Here is a 22,292-nt window from a genome sequence, read left to right as displayed (position 1 = left end):
AACTACGTATCCCATAATGCATTGAAACTGTCACATAGTTTTGCTTCCGAGTCAAGTCAAATGAAACGTTGAGGCGCATTTTAGTCGGCAAAATGTGAATTCATATAGGAAATTCACTTTCAGCTTTTCATACGTCGGGCACACGAGATGTCTGTAGTTTTGTAAGGTATGCGTACAGTCGAATTAAATGTTTTTATAGGGTTTTACGCCAATTAGTTATTTCTTTAGCTTAGTACTATGCTATATGTAACTAGGCTAATGATTTCTAGTGAATATGAATTGATAAAACTTTTGCGTATTAGCAACGGTGGTTACTTAAGTTCATAATCTAATTTTACACAGTGTGACTTCGAGTCAGTAAGTTTGTATTCTGTTATTTTCTATTAAGTTACCTTTCCCTATATTTGTCATATTAGGTTATATTCACATATTCTACTTAATATTTTCCAGTATTCATATGCCAAATGTGAGTGATATTTTGTAAACTCTTAGGTCATCTAAATCAATTTCTTTGTATTATTCTGATAACATCTTATATTTGATGAGGTTAAAACATAATTTTAATATGAAAGTCCCCTAATTCCCTCTAAATGAGACACGTCTATTATAGTACTGTTAATGCCCTGAGGTTCTAACTGGACCTGTGTGTTGTTAAGCTCATTCAGTCTTAAGTGGCTCTAAGTGTTCGTCACCACTGCCTCAGCTCAGGCAGAGAGGATTAAGGCATGTACTTGGAGAGAGACACAAGAGAGGCTTTTGTTATTCTTAATCCACCTAGGCAGCAATAGCTCCTCTTACGCAGGACACATTCAGATCAGATGTAGGTCTCTGTCATCAATGTTAAATTCTGGGGCCATAATTGTTTTCCTTTTCTCTTTAAAGAAGCGTCTTCATACCTGCCAGGATGGATCTTGGTAAGGTAAAGCTGCTGAGGACAGGCATCAACAATCTACACCAAGCCATCCACCCTGTGCATGGTTTAGCATGGACAGACGGTAAGCAGGTCTGCCTGACAGCGCTCTGCTTCAACAATGGTGAGGTGAATTTCGGGGACACCAATGTTATCGGACAGTTTGAACATGTCTTCGGGCTTTTCTGGGGCCCTCTTTGCTGCTGTGACTCCCCCGCCTTGCTGGCCGTTCAGCACAAGAAACATGTTACTGTGTGGCAACTGCAGCTCAGCGCCCTTGAACAGAGCAAGCTGCTGTGCACTCAGACCTGTGAGATGAGTGAGCCTTTCCCTTTGCTCCCCCAAGGCTGCATGTGGCATCCTAAGCTGGACATTCTGGCTGTACTGACCAAGAAGGACACCTCTGTGCTGTTTTCTGTCAGAGTGGACAACAGGAGAGTCAAAGCAGATATCAAAGGTAGTGGGCTCATCCACTGTGCATGCTGGACTAAGGATGGCACACGCCTGGTGGTGGCTATAGGCAGTGCTCTTCACTCTTACATCTGGAATGACATCCAGAAGAATCTGGTGCCCTGCTCCTTCTGCCCCATCTTTGATGTGGGAGGCTATATCTGTGCCATCAACACTACAGGAGAGTCTCAAGTAGCTGTGGCCACAGAACTACCTCTAGATAAAATCTGTGGGTTAAATGCAGGCCTAACCTTTGACATGCCAACAGAGACAGAGCCCCTGCAAGGCCAAAAGTCACATGTGGTCACATCAGATGACGACAGCCTTCTAGACTCAAGAAGAAGATCATTTGAATCTGAGAAGTCCTGCGTACCCAGTTCAGGCCCTCTAGATCTCACCCACCTCCTGGCAAGGCACCGCCGCTCTGACCCCAGCCCACTTATTCACCTTCATCGCCGAGACACTTTGACAGGCTCTGGACAGGACTCCTCACACCTAATCTTGGTCACCTATGAGCGTAAAGTCACTACCACCCGCAAAGTTAGCATCCCTGGGATTTTGGTTCCTGACATTGTTGCGTTTGATTCACGTGGCTCCACGGTTGCAGTGGCTTCCAACACATGCAACATGGTGCTTGTATATTGCATCACAGCCTCCACAATGCCGAACATTCAGCAGATCTCTCTACAGACAAATGAGAGGCCTAAAGGAGTCTGTTTCCTCAGTGACAAGATGCTGCTGCTGATGGTGGGAAAGCAGAAGTCCAGCGATCCGGCCTTCCTCCCATCTTCTAACACAGATAAATATATTCTTCATCTAATAACCAAAGAGTTGGTGTACAATGGAGAGGCTCCTCTTACACCACTTGCCTCTGCTCACAGTCATGAGGTTACTTCTAATTTCTACACAGGGATTAGAAGGTACTCAGAGCACTTGTCTAAGGATGACAGGGAGCGCCCAGGGATAAAGGACTTGGTGTTGCCTGGAGGGGGAGTAGTATTTTCACCAGGCAACAGGCGAAGGCTGGTAGAGGAGGTGAGGATAGGCGAACCCAGCCCTGTTGCCAGCTCTGTGGACTTCTCCGACCGAGTATCAGACAGAGCCTTCTCCAGTTCCTCCTCTGTCACAGTGGAGAATTTCGACATGGACCACATCAGCCGCATGGCCTGCCTGGCTGTGGCTGGCCAAGCTAGCAGAGACTCCAGCCGAGCGAACTCTCCTCACGTAGAACTGCTGGACAAGCTTCACACCGAGCCGATGCCACCCATGCCTGAAAAATCATCAGGCCCTGCCAGGGAGCGCATGCTGGAGCAGCTTGTCCGTAACATGGAGAGGCTTTTTACACGCTTTGCAGATGTACAGCAGTGCCTGACAGAAATCAGAGATTATACCCAGAATGGCAAGAAGGCCCTGAGCATCTACCCCAGTGCCCGTGAGCCCCCCTATGTCAGTGTCACATATCAGGTACAGTGCTACATTTTCTCTACGTCCTGTGTATTTTTAACTGACTGTGTAGAGATATTAACCCTAGTTAGTGAGGAGAAGATTCCCTGTCTTGCTGCAACTGCGGTCTTGCCTTTGTAAGGATAACACAACTGAAATACCTTAAATCTGTTAATATGTTCCAAACACACAAATCCAAGTATGGTGTGTTGCAGATTACAATTGCATCCAGCTTTCCCTCTTCATTTATTTCTGATGGCATCCGTTTCTCTTTATTTCTTCCATCTTTGCGCACATGCAGAAGCAGTTATCAGAGAACGTGTTCATTAATGAGCGGAGGCCAGTGCTGCTGTGTGATGGGAAGCTGTGTCTCCGTGTCCTCCAAGACCTCTTTGGCCTCACTATTGTGGAGATGATGTATGGTGTGTGCAGCCTATTATGGTCATAATATTCTGTACTTTTGGGGGGGTTTTTTGTCCAGGACTCTAATTGCTGCTAGTTTTTAATACCAGTCCAGTTCAACCCAAGAACAGCTGAGAATAGCTGTCTTTACTATTGAACAGTATCTAAACTGCCTCGCATCAAAGATTAACCATGTAGAGACAGAGGGTTTATTGAGGGGTAAATCAAATTATCTACTTTTTAAACCACCATTTTGCCCACTCAGAATGCATTTTAATTCATAAAGAATTATTGCAGTCTCTTGGTCAACAAGTTCTAGCATTGTTCTTCCATTAGCATGTGTAAGATATAAATGGAAGTGATTAAAAGCCTAGCTTAGGTTAAAAGGATTTAAACAAAAGCAGGTTACTAGCATTTAATGTGCAGTGTTTTGTTGGTGTTACAGCAAAGACTGACTGTCCTAAGTGAGTTATTGCTATCACACACCATATTTTGGAGTGGTTTGGTGGTCTTTTTTTTAAAATAAGGAAACCCAAAAGAACCATGTGAAGCCTTGTGGTCTTTTTCCAGGTCCACTGTGGATCGTACTTGTGGCAGATGCAGATGGCTTTGTACCTCTGACGTTCAGGCCCAAAGAGGAGCTCACGGTGCGCAACGGGAAGCGGAAAACTACCCTGCAGCCTCCTGGGAGCCCAGAGAACTCCTGCCCATCCAGTCCCGCCCCCAGCCAAAACCCCAACACAGCCACAGAGACTTCAACATAATGCCTCTCAACAAACACCCTAGTTTATGGACACAGTGGACACTGCACCTGAAAACAGTAAGGGCTGCCTATTCATATGTGATACTGATGCTGAGATGGCACTCACCTCAGTATATATTAGACATGTTTTCTTATTTAATCAGATTGTCCAGATGTATATTGTTTAGATATCCTCATGCAAGAACCTTGGGCTGAAGTTGTTAGGTCCACTGCCTGCACTCCCTCGATTTCTTGAGCAGGCAGGGAGAACAAGGGGCAGGACATGTCGAGAGACGAGCCGTACAGCTGCGTTCAATCAGCTGATTCAGTCGGCCACTACTGTACCGGATTGCCTGCGTTCACTGATCACCTGTCTGTTCCGTGACTTTCCTGAACACTATGTGGCCAATGAGCTCTCAGTATAACCTATAAGGCCATTGTCTGTAACAGCAGTGTGATTTAAATGTTTTCTGTTCCATTTGTTATTACAAGAGAGCTGCAGAAACCACTAGAATTATGAAGGTGTACACATTTCTGGCTCTATCTATATAAAAATCTGGATTTGATCTTTTTTTGTTGATTAGTTCCACTCTGATATAAGTTTAACAATCATAAGGTGTTATTCATATAAAATATGTTTCACTGAACATACAGTAATTGTCTTTCAACCACATTTGTACTAAGAGTTACAAAGTTTGCTAACTCAGCTGACCACTAGAGGGGGCAAGATTCAACTGAAACTTTATCATTTCTCACTAGTGTTGTCTGGAAGACCCACCACAGAAGGGTGACAAATTAAACCCACTATAAAGTGTCTCACTGAGGTGTTGAGCCACCACATGCCACTAGAGCAGCTTCAGTAAACCTCGGTACTGATTCTACAAGTCTCTGGTGGAGCATACTGTCTAACATGTTGCTCAGTGTTCAACTGGGTTGAAATCTGCTAACTGTGAAGGCCATAGCATATGATTCACATCATTTTCATATTCATCAAGCCATTCAGTGACCCCTCGTGTCCTGTGGATGAGGGCACTGTCATCTAGAAAAAGATGTTTTTTTTCTTTACACAGAGAATAGTGTCTTGTTAATAAAAAAGGTTTGGGTAGCTTTTTGAATATAAAATTTGCTAACTACTGTAGTATTCATTTTGTTTTTTTATTAGCATGCATTCTGAAAAGAAGCACAACACACATTTACTGTCTACTGAATCACCTCTACAATATTTATTCATTTCATATCTTTTATAATCATAAATAAGTTGTAGAGCTACACACAGCAAATAATATGCATTTGCTTATATAAATTAGGTTATTTTACATATTTCGATATCCAAGATGACTATATAGTACATGTGGAAACGAAACAAAATGTTTACAATAAAACTATTTATATCAGTGTAATATACACTAATGAACAAACTTCCAGCCGTGTTACTGGAATCCTTGGCATTCTGAAATTCACTCCATTTAAGTTCCAGGTCACACGTTACCTAAGTCTTCTGTCATTCTGGAGCTGATGCTTTGTTTCCTGTGGGAGACATCAACATTACTAATGTATTACATTACAAACAGTGGTACTTGCTTTTTACATGACTGTTTCCATTTTCTCCTACTTTATACTTGTATATTACCAAGAGATTTTGTATGCTAAACATAAAGTTGTAAATGTGATGCATTGTAATGGATTAAACAATCAAACAGTGTATGAAGCAGTTAAATAACTTCAGCTTTACCAAATATAATACGAGAGTACTTCTTACATGTTAATGCATTAATAATGCGGATCCAGTAATAATGATATAACACAGGGGAATTTATACATAAGTGTTTCTCATTTTGATCATTTGAGTCAATTTAGCTGATAATATGTCTTTTACCTATGTCAAATTTTGAATTCAGGGCATTAATTAGAATTTTTCTTGTCATATATTGCCACCACTGGTTAAAAGCATATTAATTTACAACATTATTGAGACAGCTGACCATGCTGGCTTTGAACAGTTTGTTCCAAAGTTTAGATAAGTAATAAATGGTAACGTTATCGTAACACAACAGTAATGCCCTTAAAGCGATTCGGCTGTTATGTTTATTGGATGACATCTCATTCACAAGTCATGTTTCAGTGTAGTCTATTTTGTAACATAAAAAGGCCAAAGAGAGGAGCTAAAGGGGTACTATAGCAATTTAGTATTGCAGTTCCATTCCGCTTCCATCAGGGAATTACAAAAGTCATGTTAAAAAGAATTGTCAGAACTGAAGCAGCAGATGCTGAGATACCCTGACTTTTATTCTGTATTATGGGTTAAGTTCCAAAAATGCTGGATCATAAAATTCCTATAATGCAACTCAATGACGTCTTTGAGGAAACTCTCACTGCCTCCTGTAGAAAATGCCCACTTTTTAAAACACAACCTCCATTTTGCAAAGCAGGCTTTATACTGTTTAGGTTTCAAGCGACAAATAACCCTGATGATGTCATCAGAGTTATTAGAAAGCTCCTTCTCTCCCTCTTCCTCTCAGGCTGAATAGTACTCCTCATGACAAACTGAACACAATGTGTGAAATCAGTGGAGTGCTCCTTCAAAGGTTGAAAGGTTTTTTTCTCAAGTGTTTATCTATGTTTACCACTCACCGTAGCTCGTCTAGGCAGAATTTATTCTTGAGCCGTACGTCTTCGCTGATGGGATAGAAGAAGAGGATCGTTAACCCTATAACAATGAAAGCCACTGGTGCAGCGCCAATCAGCAGCTTCAGGGTGAACACTACAGGAGCAGGCTGCTTGCAGGCACCCGTGTTATACCCTGCAAACCTAAACACACACACACAAACATGCAGAGAATCCATTTAAAAACAGGCTACAGGAAATCGACATCCAGCCTGACATTTCAATGCTGCAAATGAGCAAACATGACACCTTTTACATGATGAATTATGCAACAGGTCTGGGGTTAATGCATCTTTGCAATGTATCATGACACACTAAGTGCAGATACAGAACGTTGTGTAGTGTGTAAATTAATGGTGCATATGTGATAGTAAGTCAGACTTACTCCAGGCAGAGGGTTGACACTCCCAGGGAGATGCCAGAAGCAAACTTGGTGAAAAACGCGTAGAATGAGTAGAAGATGGCTTCATGGCCTTTAGAGTAGGGGTTGGCCAGTCTAAAGTCATCCACCACATCTGGCAGCATTGACCTGGATTGAACACACATCACATCACATGCAGAATTTGGTAAACTGTTTATTTATTTTTGCATGATTTTGTGAGCAAGTGCCTTTTGTCTTAAATGCTCAGCATCAATATATGGTCATATTTTAAGATGATGTGTGACTGAGACTTCCCTTGCAGTCTTACTTTAATCACCTCATACAACTAGTCAAGATGCTAGCAGCTGACGATGTAAGGCAAAATTACAGAGCTAATAACATGATAAGATGATGAGCAGCGGGCGCTACTACCGGCCTTGGCCCGCAGACAGGATAAACAATCAGCCCCTTCCAAAATAAACATGCCCCCATGGACGGCCCCTGTAATTTGGGGTTTGAGTGAGGAGCAGAGTCGGCCATTGAAATGACTGGAAAACCGATGCAGAAAAGAAAAGTCCTTCACCTCTGGTGTTGTATTAGCTCTATAACGGCATAGAAGATTTGTGGTAGATGCTGGTCGTAAAAATGACTTCACTTCTGTGACCGTGATGTTACATGATTGCTCAAGGGGATTTGTTGGGTTAATAATAATAAAAATAATAATAATGTTACGGCACCCTGAGATGATTTTTGTTGTGATTTGGCGCTATACATATAAAACTGAATTGAATTTCACTGAATTGGTGAACGGACAGGGCCCCCTGGGCACCGCTAATAGCATGTTGATGCACAATTGTGGTTTGACTAATGACATTCTGCATCAAATCAAAGGCGACTAGCCTGAGAAGCAGAGTCACGGCACAACTATATAGCAGGTCTCCATTTACATAAACAATGACAGACTCTGACTTAGATTTAAGTGTGAGTGGACAACATACAGTAGTCTCCATTCTCCCTAGTTTGCCTGTTTTTCTTGACTACAACACAAAACTGGAGCACCCAGGGAAAAAGAATGAATTCTTGATTCATCTGATCTCATAACAGAAGTTTCAAGGCTTTCAGTGGCTGCCACCTTAGCTCAAATTTATAAGCCATGTTCATAAATGATTTGGCTGAGTTTTGATGAGTACAGTATGATCTATTGTGCTCTGAAGTCTTACCATGGCAGCAGGAGTGACGCAGCCACACTTAGTCCAGATGAGACAGCAACAACATAGGCCACCACCACATTAGGGATGAACACCAGCATTAAGGTGAAGGGCATGATCCACTAGATAGACACAGAAGAGTAACAAGTTAAAGTGTGTAATTTGGTTTTGAATATGGCACTTCTCCAACATCATGAAACATTTACAAATGTCTGTGTGATTAAAGCAGGGACGTCACACTTCCAGGCTCATCCACAAGTTGGCTCAAACATCAAAGCATTAATAGTCTGTGTTAAAGGCTACTCTGGGAAAGCAAAATAAAAGCAGTATACTCACTGTAATACCGCAAAAAGCTGCCGTCTTCTTCCCAAACCGCTGCAAAAACCATTGCCACAGTGGGATGCTTAACACTGCAGAAACCTGGGTAAACATGTGCAAGCAGATATTGTGTTTTGAATATTATTCAGTCAGATAAATAAGCCTGAAATTAAAGATGAGAATAGGAATGGGGAAGATGACTCAACATTTATGTACATGTATAATGACAACCATTATAAATATGTGCAAATTTGAATGGAAGAATTTTTTTTTCCAAAATATACGCAACAATAAATGATTCATCCAAAACAGCTGCTAACTTAACATAACATAAAAATGTTTGTTGCTCAGTCACATTACACAGTTAATCATACCAGTATATCTTTGTATTTTACAGACAAGTGGTTTGTTATGTCTTATGAGTGCCTGTGAGGTAAATCAGTGCTAAAAGCTGCACTCACCAGGATGGTCAGCACAATATTGTGGAAGTGATCCCTCAGGTCGGCAGCGTAAGTGCAGAAGAGGACTAAGTTGCTCTGTAGCACCTTCAGAAATCAGAAATTGCAGTGTTAGATATTCATTCTTGTCTTGTGTATTCAGCGCTGTCGGTGGGCGCTTAGCTCGCAGTGCTGACTGCTGAATGAAGTGACTGGAAGAAGATGCTGATGGTGTTTTGCGCTGATTTATTCGACTGACAACTGACACCTCCTCTGAGATGAGAGTGGGAAAATATACAGAAAAAGGCCCACTGCAAAACTTGGAAAGTCTGCAGTAATTTTAACAGCCTAAACTCAAGGTATCATAATTGTAGCATCAGACAAATATAAAGCAAATGCTGTGCTGACATCACTCTCAAGAGTCCTGAAACTTAAAACATGCTTTAAACCATGAGCATTCAGTAAGTGCTCTTCTGCATTGATCAAATCAGCATTGAGCGACTGCAATTTTCCCACATTGTCAGGATCCAGGACCGGCTCCATTTCCTGTAATGTTGAGTGTCATGTCTGAGAAGTGCTGCCAAAATAAATGTACCTGAACGGCGACAGTGATGAAGAGGAATGCAGTGGTTAGAGTGAGGTACGGCCTGTGTCTCATCACCAGGATGAAGCCCTTATAGAATGGGATTTGCTTTTCTGTCCTTGTGGCATATGGATCTGAAATGTGGAATAAAAATATGAGTATGCCGCATTTCAAAGAACATGTAAAAGAAAGGCAATGGATTTGCATATGGCAATCTTGGAACTGCTCATGCGTTGCAATGGATGCTGTTTGTTGTCATTTATAGTAAAATTCAGTGATTTACATGATGGGGATCAGCATCTGGTCCCTATGAGGAAGGCCAGTTCCTCACAGTGTGTGTGTAAACAGGATTCAGTTCCCACAATGTAAGTAATACCAGGCGCCCATACACACACACACACACACAAAGAAAAGTCTCACCGTCTCTCTCTTTGACTCCGAGGAACATCACCAATGTGCAGATGACAAACACTCCTCCAATAACACCAGCAGCTATCATGTACACCTCCTTCTGCAAAGAGAACAATCATGTAGCCTACATCAGCTCATCTCTTCTTACAGAAGCAGCATTCTGAGTTTTTCTCTTTAATTCATTATGTTTGAAAATGGCTAAGGGCTTCTTTCTATATATCTATTGTGGAAACTGCTGCACTAGGACTGTGAGTTTTTATTCTAATTGATGGATAATTTCATTTTGCTCTTTTCAGTTCTTTAACACTAATTTATTTATGATTTATTATCCGCGACTCTATGGGTTGTTTTCCACATACATTTAAACTGCAAACTCCACCCTGCGCACTCATTGTATAAACACAAGCACAAACAGGAAGAAACCTCAAGTTGATCTGTATCCCAAAATATAGCTTTAACCATTTATTGCTGTACGGCAACTGGAACTTTACTGCTTTAAACAACTTCTGTTTGTTTGCTATTTTTCCATCTGGCTCAGTCCAGTGGTTCATTATTATTTATGCACATCAAACACTCCTTGTTTCCGAGGGCAGACTGAGTTTACCCACACAGTGAGCCACCCTCATCAGTGACCACGGAGGAATTCAGCGGGTGGCTATAGAGGGTTTGGCGTGGTGACTGGGTCACCCTTCTAGGGTTCACCAAAAATCCATTTGAACCCATTTGAAGACCAAATAGCTGTGGGACAACTAAAATGCAGCTCTGAAAACTGAAATGTGGATATGAAACTCTCCTATCATGTCCCTCTTCTTCCAACTTCAAGCTGAGCTACAGGTGCCTTGAAGTAAAAGACTAATATTCTTAACATATTGAATCTCGGCTGCCTTCAGATGTTCTGGGTGAGATATAAATAGGCCTAATGACTTGCAGACTATGGAGACCCCTCAGTGGACATTTTAGAGCCTGATGTGAGGCGGGAACCCCCTTTGTGATCATGAGAGGGGAGTTGGCTCAGGATGTTGCGTTCAGATATCAAACAGTGGCGTCTCCTTTGAATCTCATAGGTTAACACATGAAGCCATTTTGGATGTCAGAACCTGTAAAATGTCTACAAATATGGACTCAATTTCAAACAGTCCTCCTTTTCATTCAGAGTTTCTTTTTTTGACCTCAGATATTTAGTAAAAGCAAACAGCCTTGAGCACACATCCCAGCTCCAAGTGAAGCAAGAACACCGATGACAGTCCAAGTTATTTTCAAACCATCTCTGTAGACTACTTTGAGCACACCTGGGCTCCTGGCTTGGCACTGTGACACTTACAGCGTGTGACAGGTAGTCCTGGGAGTGCACCAGGCTCTTGATGATTTCTGCCCTGCTGTTGTTGCCAAGGTAACTAGCAGACATGTTTTGAGTCGGGCAGGGCTTCCGAGTGTGAGCACTGGCCACAATCTGGCCCTGGATGGCAGCACCCAAGAGTGTCCCCAGCACCTCCATTGTCATTCCTGTCATCACACAGGCAAACATTCAGCTATCTGTTCCAACTGGTGCAACATTTTAAATGGCAAAGATTTAATTCAGGCATTTACTGATTTTTTTTTTTCATATTAAAAGACCTTACGGTAGGCAGTGGCAGAGTCTCTTTCCTTCTGGTCTGTACTCAGGAACATGGTGAGAGCAGAATAAGGCACGTGGAAGCACTGCAGTGAAGCAGAAAGGCACAGTCACGGTTTTGGTGAAACAAAAATAAATACAAGTCTGGAACAGCAGCATTAATCAAACATGGGGTGGAGAAAATATAATGATTTGAGGTTTTTGTTTTTAGCAGAGTGATACTAGTCGGTAGGACTGCTATGCCATGAAAATGTGTCCAAACATTCATGGTCCCCAGAAGAAGAATCCTAATGATTTTGGTGGGCCCCTAACCTTTCCTCTAATTAGCAAATGCTAGCATGCAATCACACTAAACTAAGATGGTGAAAATGATAGAAAATACACCTAAATGCAAAGCTAAGTATCAGCATGTTATCATTGTCACTATGAGCATGTTAGCATTGAGCTCATGGTGCTGCTGTGCTTAAATTACAGAGTGCTAGCATGGCAGTTAACTGGGAACACCCCAGTTATCTTTAGATTATTTTTTTTTTACCTACATGTTCCTGTGAAAACGAAGATGCAATATAAATATATATACCAAAAGCAATCTCTGCAGTTTCCATGTTGGCAAACCTCAGCTCTGTTTGCTCCTTCCGCACCACCTCTCCCAGAGAATAGGCAAGCAAACCAAGTCCTGCTTCACTTTGTAATTTACACAAGGGCTCACTCAGCACTGCGGCTAAAAGCGCGTGCGATGAAAATAAACGCAGCAGAGAAAGAATTTTTGTCAGCTAGTTTTTCTTATACAGCATGTCATTTATTTGCAAACATTTATAGAATCGAGCTTGCATAAGTGTCCAATACAGATGGAAGTGAGAACTGATTCATTTGATGGAAACCTGTTATCATTTGATTGACTAAACAGGAGTTATGTTGCATTCTAACCTCTGTTTGCAGACTGTGACCCTCTAAATGACCAGAGTTGGGCTTTCCCAGCAAACTTCACACAAACACACATTGAGAGACAATGAAGGGAGGCTAAAAGTGGTAACCAGCATTTATCCAGCAAAAGGTTTCTGGCAGGATTGACTATATACTTATCAAGGAGTTTGAATGACATGCAATTACAGCTTGCCGCAGTGTGGCTGCACTGATCTATATGCTTTGTAACATGTTATATGGATCACCCCAGAGCAGAGCAGAACAGACAGGGAGTGAGAGATGAATGGTCTGGACCACAATAACAAAAAGCAACCTAAATAACTCCACTTCTCCTTTGAGGTGAGGTATCTAAGAGCTCTTGACTCTAATCTGCTGCTTGTCTCACAAATCAAACCATAAACCCCACCAGGAGCTGCAGGAGGCACAAGGTGAATGTAATCATCTCCGCCTTAGCGTTTGCCTCATTTTATCAACAGTATATGTTATGTAATGTGTCATCTGTAGAGTATGAGCTGCATTAATCAGAGCTGTTCCCCGCTTGACGGCTCTCCTGTACTTCACGTGAAGTCCTGCTGAGTTATCTGAAGCAGGACAATTTCTAAAACATCAAATGCATGTGTGAAAGAGCATTGGTACTTACAGTGATGAGGGTTTGGTAGAGGCAATAGAAGACTAGGTACCAGATGAACCTGCCACTGATGAAAGGAGGAACAAACCAGAGGTAGAAGTAGGAGACCACCAGAAACGGAGTGCAACCCACCATCCTACAAGACAAAGATAAATTATCAAGTACTGCAGAAACACAAATGTCTTCATATACATATATATATATATATATATATATATGTGTGTGTGTGAAAATATCTTTTATTTAATACATTTTTTTCACAATTAGGCTCGAATCTGTCTCAAAACAATCATAATCACCATGATAAACTGTCAGAATAGGGACGACGGTGGTTGTGTTCAAATCAGACCACGTTCCTAGCAGATTACAGCCTAAGCTGAATGCTCAGTGATTATGTTGTTGTAAGTATGATAGAGATCTATCCTGGGAGGAACAAGTGAGCAGAGAAATACCACAATCTTTCAGACCCATGCATATCGACACACACACACAAACAGAACACATGCAAGCAAATGCACCACAAAGCATTTCTGCTGTGTTGTGCTCTTCTCAAAACTTGGAGCAATACATTATGCAGGCCATGTATAATTCACAAGTAAACAACTGGTATCTATCATTATGGTTAAAGTGAGCAGCTGTAAAATGTGAAATGTGGGGGTGGGGAGTGGGTGAAGCAAAAGCATGTCATCCAATATGTCATCCACCTTCTTCCTTCTAAAGAGAAAATGGAGGCTGTTTGTCATGTGGTCTTGGGCTTAGAAAAGATGCAATACCAACACATTTAGTACAAGTAGAAAAGGGGCACTGATGGAACAAAACTCACAGTTGCTCTGACCTCTGAGCTCTCTACACTGTGATTTAGAAAGAGAGAATGTGGGAGAAAGAGGTAGAGAGAGGCCAGTTACAGTCACCTCTAGCATCGTCAGGCCAGCCCGACCTCACTCTCCTCCTGATTGTTTGCTTAAACAAAGGTGGCTGACAACGCTGGTGCTGCAGCATTGACAGATCGGTCATGGGTGAAATGAAAGGGAACGGACAGTTAGAACGTTCCTGCAAGATGACTGTGTTCAGGGAGCGGCAACAAACACATATGCATAAAATCACTTACATACTTTCTCACGCATCAAGCATTCATGAACACACATTCACACCTGCCACAGTAATTTGCACAGTTCTAATAAGGGCAAAGCAGATTGACAGAGGCTGGCACTTCTAATTCTCTCCTCCCTGTTCCTGTTCAAGGAATCTGCAGCACATTAATTAGATAATGTGCAGTAGGATGGGAGAGACTTTAGGTTTAGTTGTGTGTATATATACACTTGTGTAGCGTATACTGTAGTCAAGTGGTGGAAATTACTATGCTTAAGTACAACGTTGCACCTGATGATTCCCATTTTATATCACTTCATTCTTGTCATTTTTGATGCATTTACAATTTTCCCGTATATCTGTGATATTTTGTGCTATATATTTTTTATTTTAATGTATTTCATTCAATCTCTGTAGAGCACTTTGAGATTATGTATGAAATGGGCTATAAAATTAAAGTTGCCTTGCCTATAAACTTCAACACACTGTTAAATATTAAAACCATGTTTGCCAATCATTTTGGCTTGTGGCCCCTCACAGGAGAGCGATGTGTGAAGATCTAACATTGTAACATACAGTAATATGTTACTGATAATACGTCAGACACAAGGGTTGTGTGTGTTTACTTGTCATACTTGAGTACATTTACATGTGGCAATATTTCTGTAATATTACCTACTGTAACTGTACATCTGAATTCAAGGTTTTACTTATAACTGAGTATTTTTACATTGCAGAATTACTATGTTTACTTACTCCGTTTATAAAGGTTTCTTTCACCACTGATGAAACCTCACTGTCACCTTGTTTTTCACTAACAGAGACAAATTTTAAATTAAAAACTGACTTTCTCGTGGTTCTTCTTGCCACTCGAATGCTGCTTTGCTACAATCTGGAAATAATAAGCATGGCAACAGAGGGAATTCTCTGGAGAATGACTCCATCTTAAAGAACCCAGGGTAAAGATAAATAACCACTTTATGTCTGACACCCAGAGGGGGAGAAGCACTTCCTGCTGCATTGACAAAGGGGACTTTCCAAGGGAATAAAAACTAAGGGAGTGTCTTGTACTCTCATCTCCAATACTGATGAACACATATTTAAAATATCAATATATACAACACAAAGAATTCACACAACACACACACACACACAAGCAAGAGCACACACGCTTACAGCTTGTCAGTGGTAATCAAAGCTGATTTAACAGCCGTCAGTATCTGAGTGTGGCTGGCTGGCTACAGCAGACTTGGTCCCTCTCCAGCACTGTCAGCTTGGGTGCAAGCTATGGTTTATAATGCAGTAGGCATTAGATTCTGAATGTGTAATTACAGCAAGTGTCACGCTAATGTGTTCAAAAGACATATACACATAGCCCTTTGAACATGGTGATTAATGGAAATGGTGCTAATAGCTTCATTTAATCCATAGTTACAGTCACAAAGTGAAACTGTTTGTTCATAAAGTGGCTCTTAAAGGCCACGAGATACTAAAAAAAAACCTTCCTAAGAAAGAGAAAGAAAACTGGATGATGCCCAAGGTGTTACATAAATATAATCAAATGTCACCGAGCAGCAAAGTAGAAGATGATTTATGAAAGAATGTTGATATCCTTCCTTGCCTATTGTCTAACATCAAAAGGCAAAAAGCACCCCACGCCCTTCAAGCAGATAGTATGTGCAGTTCATCAGTGGGAACATCAGGAGCAGTGTAATAAAAGTGCAGTGACTGTTTATTTAGCTCAGACCTCAGGTGAAAGGCTCAGGCATGACAATCATTTCAAAACCACCCAAAACCGGAACACATGGCTTTGTTTTTGTTCAGGTTTCGCACAAATCTTGGCGCCATGTAGGAGTCATAATTAAATCTCAGAGAAGAGGAGCAAAACATGTTTCATAATCGGCAACAAATAAAAGCCCTGATGCAGGCTCAGCTGTATGTCAACAACAGCACTTTGCCGTGTAAGAACAGGCTATTAGACTGAGTATTCTGTTTTCACTGGGCTCTTAGATTATTTAGGAGTGGAGCTGAGCAACATGTCGGTAGTATAATGTGATACTTGATGTTGTCTGGTACAGTATTTGGTTATTGTAATGCAATGGCTTAAATATTAAAGTTTTTCATTATATTTATAATGGCATTTAAATCATTCATTTCACTTTGTAGCTGATGAATTGTAACTGCACACAATTTTCTTTAGTCAGTGTCATAAAAGCTATAATATTCCTTTCCTAAAACACTGCCCCATTATGCATATTAAAGTGTGCAATAACATGTTTCAGCCTGATTTTTACCTTTGAGCCAAACAAAAAATTCTAAATGCAGGAATAACAATTAGGAAAACAGAGTACATGACTATGGCAGGAGGAATACAGTAACAGTGATGGAGTGTCCTTCATAGTGAGATCAGTGAGCTCACCAGGGCATGAATCTGCCAATCTTGGTCCATCTGCTCTTTGTAATGAAGAAACCAACCAACGGGTCAGCGATGGCACCCCAGGCTTTACCAATAAACAACAGCAGGGAGGCCTGGAAGGCAGTAATCTGCGGACCAGAACAGGGACAGATTTCAACCAAAAACACCTGCAGCCACAAAACTCATTCCCCTTTTATTCATATATAGGAGCCACACACACTCTCTCTCGTCCACATTTCCATTTTCTTTGTCCTCAAACACATTACCTGAGCGATGTCAAGCAGGTAGATTTGCAGGAAGAAGGCCGTGGAGCTGGCAGCCACCTCCTTGGGTGCGCCACCAATGGCAAAACACAGTTTACTGCATATTGTTAACTTCTGGCTCAAGTCAGTCTGTAAAAAGAGAAGTGATAATGGAGAGGAGAAAAACTTATTAAGATAATAATGTCCTTGTAGACCAGACTCTTCTTCTCTGTTAGCATTCTGATAAAGAAGAAATGGAGGAAATAAAGAAGAGCAACCACTGAAAACATTTGCTGAAACACACAATACACAGTAACTGAAGTACTTTATAAACTAATTATAAAGTTGTTGTTTCTAAAATTTCTTCATGGCATTGGTGGTAGATATTATTTAAAATTACCATACTTGTGGATTTAAGAAATTAAAGTTTAAGACTGAGAGATGTAAAAAACTTTATTTAAGTCATAGTGAGTATGACTGTATTGTTTTTTTTAGACTCATTATCTAAACAGAAAGTCAGGACTATAAATAAATAATATGTCATTTTGCTGAACATGAATGATTCAGTCTCAACATGATAATATGTAATATGCAAGTTTTTTGACAGTGACGTATCTTCCTGGCACACCAGAGAAATAAGGTGTCTCTCCGATAAATGAGTCCATGAGAACAGACTTGACTCACAAGTGGTGAATCCTCTGGTCATTCATAGTCTGAATTCTTTCGGATTCTGTTTCAGGTGTTCTAAAAATAACATTCCTTCTTCGTTGTCATGTTGCAATAATTTAATGATTCAGTTGAATGTAAAGAAAAGTACCGTGGTTGCTACAGTGCTTCCATGATACATGCTACAATGTTTTGCATGTGGAAGATATGTACAAGCTGAGTCACTTGTTCTCTCATGAATTCTACTCCCAGCTACAGCCTTATATCATCAGTCTTGCCATATTTTCATTTCCCTACTCCAGCAGACAAGAAAGATGTTCATGTAGTGTATGCTTGTGTAAAATAGAGGATCAGAAGGAGACCCCCCTCCCGGCTATTTGCGCTGTGGTCTATCTGCACAGACAGTGGAGGAGCCTGAGAAACCCACCGCATCTTCCACAGCTCTGTTTCCTTCACCGTGCTCTGCTAAAACCATGAGGCATGTGACTGCTTGGGTTTGTGTGTAACGACAAGGACAAGCTTTCATCTTCACACATGAAAAAGACAAGAAACCACAGACCAGGGAGCAAGATATTTACGACTGTCTCCGAGGCTGTGCACACATATCAACCTTTGCCTGTTCCCCCTTTTGTATAACCCTTGGTGTCAGACACAGACATACACACAGAAAAGAGTGTCACTCCACATCCAGCGGCGGAGTCTTGGCCAACAGCTTCTCCCTTCAGAGCTTAATGAAAGAAGAAAGTCACCAAAGTAACCACAGCCACGACCAACACACTGTTATTATCTAGCTCACGTTTTCTCTTCCTGCTTTTTTCGCCCCATCAAAACATGGAGGGGTTTGAGAGCGACAATTACCAGGAGGGAGGTGTGTAATTATTCAATCATAAGACAAGCGGGTCAGAGGTAAGTAAAGGCTGCACGGTGGTGCCACCTCGCTCTTATTCCACTCTCACTGCAATTACCCTTAATTGGAGAGAAAAATCAAAGTCTTTGGTGTCTGGAGAATGATGCTTAACCGATGATGTGCAAGAATACTTGGCACACCCAGCAGCACTGCTCTCTCTCTCCCCTTCCCTATCACTCTCAACACTTCTTCTTTTATTACTCCGTTCTTATCATCAAAGAGGATAAACAGGATGTCCCATCTACTGTTGTCTGGATGCACACACAAAGCCTCATACATCTTAACATGCACGTACTTAAATAACAACACTGGCACTAAGTAAAGGGAGCATCTGCAAAGTTCAGACTGTCAACAAGAAAGGGACAAGGACAGATAAGACTAATCTCTAAAGTTAATGAATCTTTAACAGTTCAGGGGAAGACAATTTATCAGGCCTGAAGTGCACAGCATGTAAAATCAGGGTTGAGGATAATTCTAGCAAAAAAAATAAAAATAAAAAAAAAATAACTCTTGAGTCAAAGATGTATTCTTCAGGTGTACACTAAGTGTTTTAATGCTGAATTTAAGATGGAAAATTGATCCATAAAGCAGTTTAAGTGTTGGTTCAGGGAAATATTTTCTTACATTTCTGGGTGTCAAGTTCATAACATGGATTCTGTTCATAGTCGCTGTACCATCTTCAGAGTGATGAAGCTCTGCTACAAGTCCTTTTGTGATAGACTGAGAGGCTTTATGTGTGGAATTAGCTGTGACAGTTTACCCATTACTATCATTGTGCCTCGTTCATAACATGAGAGAAGCCCTTCATCTATTACGCCCCACTCAGGGTGCTTACTGAACATGTCTCATACAGAAAACTTTGCGTCTTTGTGTCTGACTGACTAACTATAATAACAAAACAATAAAGTTGCAGTCAAAATTTCTCAAATTGAGTGATAATAACTTAGTTAGTTTTACATTACAATAACTTGTTAGGCAAACCTATTTTTTAATGTTTGGTTCATGTTTGAATTCCCCTTCAGGGATGAAGGGGAATTCATGTTTTACATGATTCTTCAATCTTTAGGGGAAATGACTTCACTGTTATAATCCAACTCCAAAGTAAACCAGAAACACTGTATATTAGATAGATGTTTGACAGAGATGAGACAGTTGCAGAACAGGTTGGTCTGTGTGATGTAATGCTGCTTCATGTGTACCTTGAACCGGTGTAGCAAAACAGAAAATGAGTGACTAACTGCCATGGAATTGCATCCCAGCAGTATCTGAAACACTGGCTGCATCTACCTTCCTTTAGGGGCAATGCACAATGTAAAGGCTTCGTTCTCTGTCTAACATTTGCTTTTATTATACAGCCTGTGGGCCATATGCATGTGAGCAGCATCAGTCTGAGAACACGTCTTCTCTTACTTCAGCTGGCACAAAGACAGAAACACAATCTCACACACAAGAGCTTCTCTACTTTACAAACTTATCACACAAATTGTAATCTCCCAAATGACATTAGATTTAAAAAAAATGACAGCAAAGGTAATTCAATCTTCCAGAAACCTTAGTGGGCCATCACTTTGTGCTCTCTATTGCTTCCAATTATGCCTGTGATTACAAGTGTTGACATCACCAAAGTCCACTGATATTGCTTGGATCAGATAAAGGAAACCAATCATGGAGCAGGTCATCCTGTCAGAGGGAACGATCTTTCTCAAATGAAAACAATCAACTTCCAGGGCAACAAGTCTATTCTCTGAGGCATTACAGATCATGGGACAACAATGCAGCTGATTAATCAAAAACAAACAACTAAAGAGATCACACTTTCCATCTTTTGTTTTCCCTCCATCCAATCATGTGAAGCCACACATACATCAGATTAGATTAAACATTTATGTCAGATTTAATGTCAAACCACACAACTGGGTACCAAACAACAGTTGCATGCATGTGAGGTAAAATACAGCCATTATATGTGCTAACAAAAGCACCAAAACAGGTGATCTTACCTGCTCAGGAGTTTTGGGGCACAGTGGTTCAGTGGGTTTGCTGAGCTTCCTTGCAGAGCCCTGCCCTCCCCTCTCTCCCTTGGTCATGGCTGAGAGACTGTGTGTGAGGCGACAGCCGTACTTCTGAGACTGTGTGTGTGAGGGAGCACTGAAGTGACTGTGGCTGTGACTCCTGGTGTGAGCGAGAGGAGGCTGCCACTGGGCGTTATGTGTCAGAGGCTGAAAGTGGATGTGGCTCTGACTCCGGGTGTGTGTGTGGTGTATGTGAGTGACAGCTCTGGAGACTGGGAGCTCCTCCTGCTCCTCTGTGATAAGCCTGCCGGCTGCCATTCACACGCTGTTGTGCTCTGGAATGAGGACAGAGCAAGGGCAAAGTCGGACAGAGCACACACACACACACACACACACAAGCACACATATAGGCTGCTCACAAATACACTCAAGATACAACCACAAGAATGCAAGTACATCGACACAATTATGAGCACAGACAAGGGCTTGCACGTTGAAAAACATACATACTGTAAACGGGACAACGCACAGTTGCACTGATAAATACAGATGCAGGAGAGTGCAACAAGAACTCTCCCTCACACACATGCACACACCCTAAAGCAACCTTTCCAAATATAAAGCCCACTAAAAGTCCTTCAGGTTACCATCATTTGTTGTATATGACATGTTTACGCAGCTGGTTATGACTGAGAAAGAGCAGACGGGCGCAAAATGCGCCGATGTCCCGTGCAAGAGTGCGTTGTCTGCCCTGTGGAGCCTACAAATAATAAGAAGAATGAAACATGTTTTTAAAATGCAGGAAACACATATATCTTCCTACCCCGTGTGGATAGAAACCCGGGCAGCGCTGTCAGCGGTGCAGTCGGCTTGATAGTGAGTTTGGTCAGTAGGGTGATGCGCACGTCAGTCAAGCGGTCAGGATGAGACGGAGACTGCAGAGGATGGAGATGGTCTGCGCGTTTCCACTTGTTTTCAGGCTGCAGTGACAGAGCTGCGCCCTGCAGCGGCAGCAAGGGGGGTATGACACAAACGAATGGCAATGTATATACAGTACACCTGTGTTTATGTGTGCATCTCTGAGGAGATTATGGCAAACGATGGTTTAACACCAGCAATGTTTTCCAGTGGAAACGCATTGCAGTTGTCTCTAATATTTCCTTGCGTCATAGTGTTTTGAGACAGTGACACTGTAGGCCTAGTCCTATTTTTAATCCTATGATCACCTCATTATATTCTGCATTTCACATAAGATTTATATCAAAACCTGATATTTTCTTGTCACATAGAATTGTTTTGATGACAGTTTCAATAAGAAAACCCTTCATGCTTAGTGGTAAACTCATAGATCTACAGTATCAGTGTAGGCCTATTTATCATCCCCACACCCATATACAACACCAGTCCACATGACTGTCTCATCAAATGGAGAGGTAATCTGCAAATGGAATGTACAAAATGCAGCTTGGTTTCTTTTCAGTCACGAAGATTTACTTGTGCGGTTTTCTGGAGCTGGAAACCAGAAAGGTGTGTGGGTGTAAAAAGAACGCATCAAAGTATCGACATATTTCATACATATTTCCCACGCTGCACCATCTTCATTATCATTCCAATCTTTATGTCATCATCATCATTACTGTGCACACTTCATTCCCACAACATCATTGCTCAAAAATGGAGTTATGTAGCATATTAGTTGTTAGCATTTAGTTTCTCTTAACTTTCCTCTGTCAGAACATTAAGTGGTGTACAAAAGCTGTGTCCTGGTCAGATAACATGCATGTTATCTCCTAGATCTTTGTCCCTCTCTTGAATAAAATGCTTTATTTAATTAAATAATGTAAAATTCCCAGAATAAAATACAGAG

The 22,292-nt window shown here is 41.3% G+C and overlaps 2 protein-coding genes across 4 annotated transcripts; one reads left to right on the top strand and one right to left on the bottom strand.

Moving 5' to 3' along the window:
* Positions 1 to 52: 52 nt before the first annotated feature.
* Positions 53 to 5,651, top strand: wdcp (WD repeat and coiled coil containing). Of its 2 annotated transcripts, none has more exons than XM_020603786.1 (4): positions 53 to 166; positions 883 to 2,824; positions 3,105 to 3,220; positions 3,776 to 5,651. In XM_020603786.1, exons 2-4 carry the CDS (start codon positions 905 to 907, stop codon positions 4,161 to 4,163), a joined length of 2,424 nt encoding a protein of 807 aa, XP_020459442.1. In that variant the 5' UTR covers positions 53 to 166; positions 883 to 904; the 3' UTR covers positions 4,164 to 5,651. The 2 variants fall into 2 exon arrangements, with proteins under 2 accessions (XP_020459442.1, XP_020459443.1); XM_020603787.1 differs by having other exon boundaries at positions 3,105 to 3,225; positions 3,776 to 4,052.
* Positions 5,389 to 21,364, bottom strand: mfsd2b (MFSD2 lysolipid transporter B, sphingolipid). Of its 2 annotated transcripts, XM_020603789.1 has the most exons (15): positions 21,249 to 21,364; positions 20,414 to 20,760; positions 16,865 to 16,990; positions 16,602 to 16,726; positions 13,106 to 13,229; positions 11,549 to 11,627; positions 11,251 to 11,432; positions 9,939 to 10,029; positions 9,531 to 9,652; positions 8,960 to 9,043; positions 8,517 to 8,600; positions 8,193 to 8,302; positions 6,997 to 7,140; positions 6,579 to 6,755; positions 5,389 to 5,474 (listed from the first exon to the last, which is right to left on the bottom strand). In XM_020603789.1, exons 2-15 carry the CDS (start codon positions 20,741 to 20,743, stop codon positions 5,426 to 5,428), a joined length of 1,827 nt encoding a protein of 608 aa, XP_020459445.1. In that variant the 5' UTR covers positions 20,744 to 20,760; positions 21,249 to 21,364; the 3' UTR covers positions 5,389 to 5,425. The 2 variants fall into 2 exon arrangements, with proteins under 2 accessions (XP_020459445.1, XP_020459444.1); XM_020603788.1 differs by having other exon boundaries at positions 20,414 to 21,364.
* Between the last annotated feature and the right edge of the window lie 928 nt (positions 21,365 to 22,292).

This window comes from Monopterus albus, unplaced genomic scaffold, assembly GCF_001952655.1.
Source record: "Monopterus albus unplaced genomic scaffold, M_albus_1.0 scaffold62.1, whole genome shotgun sequence".
In the NCBI taxonomy this organism is placed as follows: domain Eukaryota; kingdom Metazoa; phylum Chordata; class Actinopteri; order Synbranchiformes; family Synbranchidae; genus Monopterus; species Monopterus albus.
The sequence above is the reverse complement of the archived record's forward strand: the minus strand, read 5'-3'. Positions and strand labels throughout refer to the sequence as shown.

Bases quoted from the DNA above. Each gene is read 5' to 3' on its own strand.
- wdcp (XM_020603786.1), top strand. From the start codon at position 905: ATGGATCTTGGTAAGGTAAAGCTGCTGAGGACAGGCATCAACAATCTA. The intron at 2,825-3,104 runs GTACAGTGCTAC...GCGCACATGCAG, and splicing joins ATGTCAGTGTCACATATCAG to AAGCAGTTATCAGAGAACGT. The intron at 3,221-3,775 runs GTATGGTGTGTG...GTCTTTTTCCAG, and splicing joins CTCACTATTGTGGAGATGAT to GTCCACTGTGGATCGTACTT.
- mfsd2b (XM_020603788.1), bottom strand. From the start codon at position 20,743: ATGGCAGCCGGCAGGCTTATCACAGAGGAGCAGGAGGAGCTCCCAGTC. The intron at 11,628-13,105 runs GTAAGTACCAAT...GCTTCACTGCAG, and splicing joins TCTACCAAACCCTCATCACT to TGCTTCCACGTGCCTTATTC. The intron at 8,601-8,959 runs GTGAGTGCAGCT...ATGTTTACCCAG, and splicing joins ATATTGTGCTGACCATCCTG to GTTTCTGCAGTGTTAAGCAT.